Raw genomic sequence first — 10,774 nt, forward strand, 5'->3', positions numbered from 1 at the left:
TAGCTCAGTCCCTAGAGTGCTAGGGCTGTAGCTCAGTCCCTAGAGTGCTAGGGCTGTAGCTCAGTCCCTAGAGTGCTAGGGATGTAGCTCAGTCCCTAGAGTTCTTGAAGCCTTGGGTTTGATCCCTAGCACTGTATAAACTGAATATAGTGGCTCATTCCTATAATTCTAGAACTTGGGGGATGGAGGCAGGAGGACTTGAGGTTTAATGTTAGTCTTGGCTTCCCAGAGAGTTCCAGGTTATCCTGGACTACAAAGAGACCCTTTCTGAAAAACCAGCTAGCCAGCCAACCAATCAATAACCTGCTCTTTTAGAATCCCCCAAATTTGACACTTTTCTCCCAAATGATCATCATGATTAAAAAAAGTAACATCAGTTGTCCTTTGTGGGTGTGGGGCACAGTCATGACCACAGAGGCTGGTAACCTACAGCCCTGCCAGCTGGGAGGAGGAGGGGGTGATGGAAAAGTCTCTGGAGCTCTGGAGGAGAAACCGACAGGGGTGGGAAATAGCCCTCAGCCTCGAGTGGTTCAGATGCAGCTGGGCTTGGGTTGAGAAGAGATGTGGGATTATCTTGCTGAATTTCATGGTCTTTCTCCTGCTTTTACCTCTTGGGGTTTCCAGCAGAGACATTGAGACAGAAGTTGGAAGAACTGGAACAGGAGAAAGGCCGCCTGTCCTGGGCTCTGCCTTCACAGCAACCTGCTCTTCGCAGCTTCTTGGGTTACCTGGCAGCACAGACACAGGTGGTCTTGCATGGAGCCACCCAAAGGTGAGTACCCGTGGATGCCACCACAGGAAGTGCTTGGCTTCCTCTTCCCCACTGCCATGCAGTCAAGAGCTGGGAGGTCCTGGGGTGATTCTTCCCGGGGGGAACTCTTTGGATGTTGGAGAAGGTAGGTCCATTGAGAGGGAGGTCTAGTTGAGTCCTCCTTCTTGAGAAAGAAGCCCATCAAAGTGATGGGAAAGACTAGACAAGCACAGGGCAGAGGACAAACACAGAGGTCCTCTGCCCTGGCTACCATCTGGTGTCATCTGGAGGAACTCTGAAGTCTGAGCCCCAAATTAGCTGAGTCAGACGGTTTGACATGGGTCTAATGCTGGGTACATCTGAAAATTCTGAGACTCATTGCTCTGACCTACCTGTGTCCCCTACCCCCTGGCCAAATAAAGCCCGAGAGGGAATAGGTACTTTGTTTTGTTTTTGTGTTTTCACTTTTTGCTGTTGTGAGCACAATCAGGATTTAGGTAGGCATCTACATATGTAGGCTCAGATGCAGTCACAACAACTGCATCTTGCTTCTCACTGCCAATTCACCTCAGCAATTACAGGATTGTATGGCCCATTCCTGCTAGGTGCCCGTGGCATTGTACATTTTATCTTTTATCTTTGTGTCTCCCTGGTACCTGTCTTGATAAGGAGGCCAACTTTCTGTTTAGGGGTAACGAGTGACGGAGCATGCGGTCTCACTGTGTCCTTCTTTAGAGATATATGCATGTTGAGTAAACTCACACGCTGTCCTCTCACAGGGAGAAGAGGACACCCATCTCCACACTTCTGTTTTCTGATGGGAATCGTCCTCTCACTCCCCCTTCCTGCCTCACATGGAGGCCTTCCTAGCTGGAGGCCTTCCTAGCTGTTTCTTCTCTTCTCCTTGGTTTGTTTCTTGTCCTAGACTCGGCTGCTCTTCCAATGTATCAAGTTTCTGTATCACAAATACTTGCAGGGTAGTTACTGTTTCCTAAGTAAGTCTCCTCCTCCTCCTCCTCCTCCTCCTCCTCCTCTTCTTCTTCTTTCCTCCTCCTCCTCCTCTTCTTCTTCTTCCCTCCCCCTCCCCCTCCTCCTCCTCTTCTTCTTCTTTCCTCCTCCTCTTCTTCTTCTTCCCCCCTCCTCTTCCTCCTCCTCCTCTTCTTTCCCCCTCCTCCTTTTCTTCTTCCCTCCTCCTCCTCCTCCTCCTCCTCTTCTTCTTCCCTCCTCCTCCTCCTCCTCCTCCTCCTTCTTCTTCTTCTTCTTCTGTGAGACAGAGCCACAAGCCCAAGCTAGCCTTGAATTTACAATCCTCCTGCCTCAGTTTACCAAGTGCAGGGATTTTTGCTGTTACACTAATATGGGCATTAGCTTTATCAGCCTTCTTGCTTTGTTTTCTCCATAGGAGGCACCCGTGTCTGGTTTTTCAGTTCCACTCTAATTGGCCCCTACTTCTGCTGCTCCCCATCCCCCCACAGGTCAGCAGTGGCTTTCTGTTAAACTCTTGCTCCTCTTACTGTAAGCACCATGTCCAGGCTTCTAGTCTCCTCAGTTCTTAGATCTCTACTCACGGGTCTGTCCCTGGTGTCACTTTCCATCCTTGTTGCATCTGAGATCTTATCTCTCTCCTTGTATTCTCACCTTGACATCCCTACCTCTGCAGGATCCTGCATTCTTTCCCGTGTGTCTCAGATACACAAATCAGGTTCACCTTGCACGAATCCCAGCCCTCTGAGGGCTCCTCCCCAGCACTGACCTCTCTGTAGAATGCTGACCCCAGGCTTCCTGTGGTCAGCAGTGCATGTATTAAATTCATCTTTTTACCAATACAGAGGTACTGTGGTTTCATCCTTGCCTTAGTAAACTTATTATTGGTGATGGTTGGTCTTGCCTGTCAACTTGACTGCATTAAGAGATGTCTTGGACTGGTGAGACACATCCAGGGGTCTGTGGAGACATTTCCAGAGATGATTGACACTTGGAATGACAGTGATTGGGAGAAGAAGGAAGGCTGAGGACAAAGCTCATGTGCCTTCCCAGCTTTCTGTGCACGTGCCGGGCGGCAGTTCTGCTGACTTTGGGCTCTAGCTTCTTTGGCCTTTTGACACGGATGCAATACCCACAGCTCTCCAGGGAGCTTCTGGGCTTCCAGCTCTGGCTTAATACTGCTGAGCTGTCCAGCTTCGTGGGCTGAGCCGTGACTGTGTTCTCTGCCCCTGCAGCATGCAGGCAGCATGGTTGGATTAGCCAGTGCCTAGCGTGTAAGCCAATCTAATTCCTTCTTACAATACATGCATTCTTTTGGTTCTGTTCCTCTAGAAAACCCTGCCAGAGAAACTGCTCTAAATTTTATTTTGCCTGTGTATGTGTGCATAGATATATGCATTTCCATATGTGTGTGCGTGTGTGCATGGTGTATGTGTATGCACATGTGTGTATGTACATGTGTGCATGCATGTGTACACGTGTGTGTGCATGCATGTGTACACGTGTGTATGCATGTGTATGTAAGTGTGTGCATGTATGTGTAGCACTTTAGCCATGTGCATGCATATACATGTGTGTGTGTGTGTGCATACAGAGGCCCAAAGTTAACAGGGTGTCCTCCTTGATTGCTCTCTACCTTATTGAGGTGCGGCCTTTTGCTAAACCTGGATCTCACTGGTTTTTGTTAGTCTAGCCAGCCAGATCACCCGAGGATCACCCTATCTTCGTCTCTTGAGGGCAGGAATTACAAGAAGGCCCTCCAGCGGGTCTGTCTTTTGTGTGGGTTCTGGGGTTTGAAGTTGGATCCCCATGCTTGTGCAGTAAGCACTTTATCCTCCGAGCTATCTTCCCAGACCCACCATCTTTAAAAAGGAACCCTGCTAAACCTATTATCCCTGTCCTCATGCCTCCTCCTCTTCTCCTGGGTTCCCTGTCTCATGGTTTCTACCTCCAGTTACCTCAGGAACACCGCAGGGCTCCAACCTCCTACCCTCTAACTCATGGGTTGCTAGCTCTGGTCATCTCTGTCATCTTTCTGTCATTCTCTGTCACCTTTCCAGCCTCCAGCCACTGGAGGCTTCTTCTGCTCGCACTGCAGCAGCCTCTCACCTTGCTGGCTTCTTTAACTCCACTCTGGTATATCATCCATTTCCCCCAAAGCAGTCAGGAGGACCCTGCAGGAAGCAGTGTCTACTGGGCTTTCAGGATGACCTCACTCTCTGTGACCTTCAAAGCCTCTGTGACCCCAGCCTTACCAGCGCTGACCTCTGACTAGTCAGCACCAGCACCAGCTACCCACACAGCAGAATGTTGCACAATTCTCCAGTCTCCCGAGAATCCCATTGCAGTCACTAATGATTGCTCATCCTCCAAGACAGTAAAGCCACCCCCGTGCCAACCCTCTGCCTGTCGGTCACATCTCACGGACTCTTCCTGGAGTTTCCTGGGTGACTATCTCAGTCCTGAGCCTTTGATCCACTGCCTTGAATGTCCCACATTGTGAAGGACAACTGTCCCCAGAGGAGGACTGCACCGGGTACCCCTTCAACTGACTTGGTGCAGGAGTTACATACGTATACACATTTGTACCAGTTCACAAACATATGTGTGAACACGGGGTGGGGGGAGCTGGAGGGAGAACCTCTCTTCAGCCAGGCTTCCTTCTGATGCTACAACCCAGGGATGGAGGCTGGGTTTTTATCCCTTTAGTTATTTTTTATTCTTGGTTTTTCTTTTGTCAAGCTTTACCTGTCCTGTTATTACGATAGCTAGAAATGACTTGACATCTGCGTCATTATCACATTCTTACAGAGCACGTGGGCATGGCTACATAGCTGCTAATTATTAAAGTCAGCCTTTGCTTGTGCCAGCTTCTCTGTGGCCTAAGTTTGCCTATACTCACCAGGGTCAGCTGGACCCTCAGGACAGAAGTTCCTGCAGTCCTCAGGATGACCACCAGGGGTCCCTGAACACAAACTTCTCCGGAGCTCAGCCCCGAGACCCCGGAAGAAGGCTGTTCTAAATGCTGGTGACTTTTCCTGCAGAAATAAAATAGTTTTGTCAACATGGCCAGCTTTCAACACAGCTTAGTAACTCAAACAAGTTTCTTCTTATCTTTCTAGGATCAAGTGTTTCTTTGAGAATCTGATGAAAGCAATGCATGTTCCTGTATTCAAACTGCCAGGGTGTCTCTTGAGACCCTCAGATTTTGAGCCTCCCTGTCAATCTGGCCATGGGAGGAGGAGGTCTCTCAGCTTCTCGGGTTATGAAAGCTTAGAGTCATGTTTAAGGGGGTGTAAGTAACCTCAGACTTTACCATCTACTTATTTTTATTGTCTCTTGGTTTTAAAATTACTGTTCGAATTCTCAAGTAAGCTTGTCTACCCACCCCGAGAACTGTTTATATTAGCACCGAGCTCACTAGGGTTTGAGGGTCACTGAGTGGCTCTGACAGTTGAATCAGGCCCTCCCACTGTCTCTCAGGTATAAATCTCTGTTGCTCAGTAAGGGGACTAGTCTCTGGGTGAGGTAAATGCCACTCCTCTGTGCAAGGTGGCACAAGGTGGTTTTTAGCTTTTACAACAGTGATTATCAACTTGTCATGACTTCTTTGGGTTGATGGACCCTTTCACAGAAGTCACTTATCAGATATTTACATTACTATTCATAAAGTAGCAGAATTACCGTCATGACGTAGCAAGGAAAGTAATGTTTTGGTCGGGGCTTGCCACCGTGCGAGGAGCTGTATTACAGGATCGCAGTATTAGGAAGGTTGAGAACTGCTGTTTTCCAGCCTGGCAATGCACTTTCCCACTTTGTTACAATGTCCTGGGTGGATGGCACAGTCACAGTCATTTCCACATTTACCCCCGCATGGTCCTGTCACCATGCGATGTCAACCATAGGTCAGATTCTTAGCCTCATCTGTCTGCTGTGGATCGTTACGCTGCTATCCTATTCTCTAGTGTCTTTGGTTGCTTCTCTAAACACAAGCTACTGAGATCCTTGCCTCAGGCCCAGCTATCAGGAGAACCCAAACTGGACAGCTATATACCCTGGAAAAACAAACCCCAATTCTTGAGGTGCCGGGGCTCTCTGACCTCTGATGGTGGTAGCAGGTCAGACTGCTTCCTCTTTGATCCAATCAGTGGGAAGGAAGTATGTCCACCCCTCACTCTGACCATGGGGAGGGCAGGAGGGGCTGAGGGCAGCAGCCCATGGCACAACGGCTGGCGTAGGCACCTAACCCACAGACTTAGGAGGAAGGACTTCTAGGCCTGTTCTTGTCAACTCTCATTTCTGAGTCTACCTCTTTGGCACACCAGGGTTAGAAGGTCAACACTCAGTTGAAGGAAAATCTCCTCTTCTCAAAAGTTTTCAGCAACTGTAGCAAGCAGTTGACTGGTAATCTTCTTATTGATACCTTGTTTTCCCCTCACTGCATACCATGTGACTTCTCTCTGGCTCCTCAATAATATGGACACCACACTGGTCACTCTTGTCACCTAGCTGCACTTGTGCTTATGTGTGCATGTGTGTGCACTTGTGTGTGCTTGTGCATGTGTGTGTTCCCGAGTGTATATGCATGCAGAATATCTTTTATCAGCAACCCTTCTGCAGAGGAGCAGCATCTGACAAAGATAAGAAACAAAGCACAGGAAGGCTCTCCCTACCTACTGAGACAGGACTCTGCCCACTGCCAAGATGCATCAGTGTGGCTCGTCTACTCCCCTGGGATGGGACCTCAGGAGCAAGTGTGGGTGGCATGCACCAGCCTTTCCTCTCCTCTCTCTTAAGCATACAACCCTTTGATCTCTGGCAGACACTGAGGCAGACTGCAGTGTTGCAGGGCACAGTGACCCTTGGATTGGAATGGGCACACAGGGCATGGGAGGGAGAATTGGCGGATGTTATTATCAGGGATTATGTAAAGACGTTGCCCGTTCATTTCCCTGTCATACTGAGTCTCGCTATCGGATTTTACAGATAGGTTTCGTCCCTTCAGCGATTGATGGGACAGAAACCAGATAGAAAGATTCAAGTTTTTGCACAACTGGGAAGGTCCTAGTGGAGACCCCAGTCTGAGAGTGGAAGCTTAGATCTCAGGCCCCCAGGTTCCCACCAGCACCAAGCACTAACATCCCGTGCTGCTGCGCGTTTCAGTCTTTCCCTGAGGGGTCTGCTCATTTTACATAGTGATTAGTTTATAGTGTCGATGCCCATTTGCTCTGCCTTGAGGGACCATCACACACTGAGGCTTAAGGAACATAAAGGAAAGGCCGGGTAGCAGAGGGAGACTCTAGGGACCAGACATGGAAGACAGAAATGTGTCCATGCTTCATAGCTGAGAGATGTGTTCTGAGGCCACCCCTGGCTCTCTGTGGATCACTTCTGTCCCAGGAGTAGGAGCATGAGAGACAGACAGGAATGTTGTTTGGAGCACAGGGCTTTTCTTGTGGGTTAGGTGATGGGTGGAGTAAAGCGCCATGCAGTTCCCAGCTATGCTCCCGTAGCTTCCCTCCACAGCTGATATTTCAGTTCTGCTCTGACTTCCTACAACAGCTCCCACCTCAACCCAGATGGCATCAGTTCGAGGAATTTGAGGAACACTAATATCAGCATATGCCAGGCAAGCTGAGAAATAACTGAAGGGAAGAAATGAGCTATTGCAGCAGGAGACGGGATGGGATGACTTCCCAGTTTTAAGGCTGTGGGTTCATCAAGCCATCCAGCAGGTATTTGCTGAGTCCTGACTCACTGGGGACATCAGCACAAGAGGAGCTCTGTCTTCCTCTGACACTCACAGTCAAGCCTGAAGAGCCTGTGGCAGCTTGGAGCCCCGGGGAAGCCTCTACTCTCTTTCTACAACTGCTGGAAGCCAGGGTGTCTTAGAATCATGTTACAGGGAAGAGGCTTACTGTGCCACAGTCTTCATATTCATGTTCATCTCATGTAGGACTGTGCCCACCACACAGGTCCAACGTTCACTTTACTGGTGCATGTGGTAGGATGTTGGAGGTCCCTGCTAACCACCCAAGGACAGGGTGCCTTCCTGCCTTCCCCAGGTAGTCCAGTGTGAGGAGGCTGTGAGGTTCAGAGGGTTGGGTTAGTTCAAAAACAGAGAAGGGCAAAGCTAAGTTCTCATGGTGGCCTTGATCTCTGTGAGCTGTGTTCTGCCTGTGCCTTCCTGGGAAGAGCCCTGCAGAGGACTTTCCCATGGAGGAGGGTGGGATGTGGCAGAAGAGAAGAACAAGGAGAAAGAGGAGGGGGAACCCAGGGCTTCATTCATGCCAAGCGACCACTTTCCCTGGCCCCATGTGGGATTTCTAAATTAGATTGTATTTTATGCTTCCAGTATAGTTTAGTTTGGGCTGACTATGTGCCAGGTGTTCATAGCCAGGGTGGCCATGGGCTAGGGCATATGGAAGTGCAGGCTAGATAGATGAAACTTGGTTAGAGATTAAAAAACAAAAACAAAAACAAGAAAACCAGCCCCAACATATCCTAGTTGAAACAGAAATGTACATTAGGGGCTCCATCCCTGTGAGCACCCGGATGAGACAAGCTTTGTGCAGTCTCTAAGTACATGTCGACCTGAGCTCATCTGTTTCTCCACACCTGTACCAATGCATGTCTGTTACTTGAAGGGCTGGCAGCGATGATCCAGAAGCCCCACTTGAGGGACAGCTGAGGACCACTGCCCAGGATAGCCTGCCTGCATCCATCACCAGGAGGGACTGGCTTATTCGAGAAAAACAGCAATTGCAGGTGAGTGGAATAGAATCTTCCAGAGAGGGAGTGGGCTCTCTCTTACCCATGTAAGTCAGATGCAGTGAGGGGGCCTTTGCTTCACTGCAGTGCAAGGACTCAAAGCGGAGGTGGTGGAGTGGCCACTCCTTTGCACAACTGGGTTGCAGTTGCACAGATGGGAGTCAGGACCTTTGGTTCTGCTCTCTGTGGCAGCTGGTGTGCTAGGAATGTGTGTGGGAATCCCTACCATGGTGGACTCTGGGAAACCACTGTGAAGGGACATGGTTTTGAGTCTAGCCCGGGTGTGAGGCTGCATCTGTAATGACCAGCAGATATGTGGAGGCCATGCTTGGCTCACAGCAGTGGTGACATCTGGCCAGGAAGTGCCCAGGGTTAGAACTCTAAATGAGGCTCCAAGGTGAGAGAGCAGAGGCAGGAAAGGGCTCTAGAAGTTTTCTAAGTAGACCCTGGGCAGGAACTGAGAAGCAACCAAGGGTTGGGGTGTGTGTGTGGGGGGGGGGCGCTGGGACTGCCGAGCCTGCAGCCTGGAGCAGGAACTGGGAGTCAGTGAAGCACCAAGCAGCAGCACCAGGGATTCATGGGAAGAGCCTCAATAGACAGAGTGGAAAAGCCATCCAGTGTGATTCTTAACATCAACTTTGGGCCTCCACGTGCATGCATACCCACGTGCTCCCAAGTGCCTGCGGACATATACACACCACACTCCCATGAAAGTGGAAGAAAATTAACAGAAGAATGAGATGTTTTCTCATCATGGAAAACAGTCTTGCAGTTCCTCAAACATTTGAAAATGGAGTTCTTCGCACCCAGCACCCAGTCCCGCTCACCGTTGATACACACCTGAAAAGAAAGCACTGTCTAGACGAGACATCTAGTCACTATAACTGATGACAGCCCAAGAGGCCATTGCTGGATAGACAAGCAAACTGTGTTGTGGATGCAAAGGTCTGTGACTAGGCTTACAAAAGACACTGTACTACGGGGCATGGTGTGGGTGAATGTGGAGGACATTGTGTTATGCTGCATGAGACAGTCGTGGAAGAGAGATACTGTAATATTCTACTTAGATTCCCAGAGTAGGAAAGGAGATTGAGGTGCGGTGGGGAGTGGGTGGGGTAAGGAATGGGGGTGAGGATGGGGTGGCAGGGGACGGAGAATTAGTGTTTAATGGGGATAGAGTCTTGTGGTTGGATGGTGAGTTTGCTTGCTGACATCACTGAACTGAGCATGTGTGGTGGCAGAGACGCTAAATCTTATGCCTCTTTTACTATAGTTTAGGGCAACTTGAGCTTGTCTTCCCAGTATGGGGAGGTTGAGGCAAAAGTATTGCTGTACGTTCAAGCCTGGGCTGCAAGATGAGTCCTGGGCTAGCTCTGACTGCTAAGTGAAATGCTGTCTCTGAGGAACAAAACCAAACCAAACCAAAAAAATGAGAGAGAGAGAGAGAGAGAGAGAGAGAGAGAGAGAGAGAGAGAGAGAGAGAGAGAAGTGTGGATCTCAAGGGCAGACAGAGCAGCCGAGCCTTGTTGAACACAGAGCCTGCGGGCTAGCCGGAAGTTCTGGGTGGGAGTGTTGGAGCTCATCTCTCTCCTCTGGGACTGCAGGTGGGTGCAGGAGGTAGAAGCTGTGGAGAATCTGCTCCGTGGGTGGAGAGAACATTCGGGAGATAGGGGAGATATCAGGAATTAAGCTGTGCTCTTATCAGCTAGGAACAGCGAGGGAACAGGGGCGTGTCCCTCAGCAGAGCCTGGTGCTGTATTCAGACTCCTACGCAGCGAGATGGCTATCTGCCCAGCGCCAAGCACATGATGTTCAGTCACCTGCTGCTTGTTTATGCGTTGGCCTGGAGACAGATGATAGTTATGGATTAACATAGATTCTGGGTCAATCAATGAGTGCAAATTGTGTGTGTGTGTGAATGTGTGCACATGTGTGTGCACATACATGTATGTGGAGGACAGAAGTTGATTTGGATGCTTACCCCAATCACCCTTCACCTTGTTTTTGACCCAGAGTTTCTTATTGAGTCTAGATTTCACTGGCTGGGCTAGACTGGCTGGCTGGCCAGCAAGTTCCCAGGATCCTCCTGTCTCTGCTCACCACACCCTCATGCTGGGTAAGGAATTCATTCTGTGGGACCCCAGCTTTCCCAGGGGTTCCGGGGAATCAGAAGGTGGCGCACGCCTTTAATCCCAGCACTTGGGAGGCAGAGGCAGGTGGATTTCTGAGTTCGAGGCCAGGCTGGTCTACAAAGTGAGTTCCATGACA

The 10,774-nt window shown here is 49.7% G+C and overlaps 1 protein-coding gene across 1 annotated transcript in view; it reads left to right on the top strand.

The window, feature by feature from the left end:
- Positions 1 to 10,774, top strand: part of Disc1 (DISC1 scaffold protein) — a 211,809-nt gene that overhangs the window by 70,719 nt on the left and 130,316 nt on the right. Inside the window, exons 4-5 of the mRNA XM_021170050.2 lie at positions 625 to 772; positions 8,383 to 8,503. Of these exons, the coding sequence (XP_021025709.1) occupies positions 625 to 772; positions 8,383 to 8,503 (269 nt within the window). The remainder of the gene's footprint in view (positions 1 to 624; positions 773 to 8,382; positions 8,504 to 10,774) is intronic.

The sequence above is a fragment of the Mus caroli genome, chromosome 8 (genome assembly GCF_900094665.2).
Source record: "Mus caroli chromosome 8, CAROLI_EIJ_v1.1, whole genome shotgun sequence".
Lineage (NCBI taxonomy): Eukaryota > Metazoa > Chordata > Mammalia > Rodentia > Muridae > Mus > Mus caroli.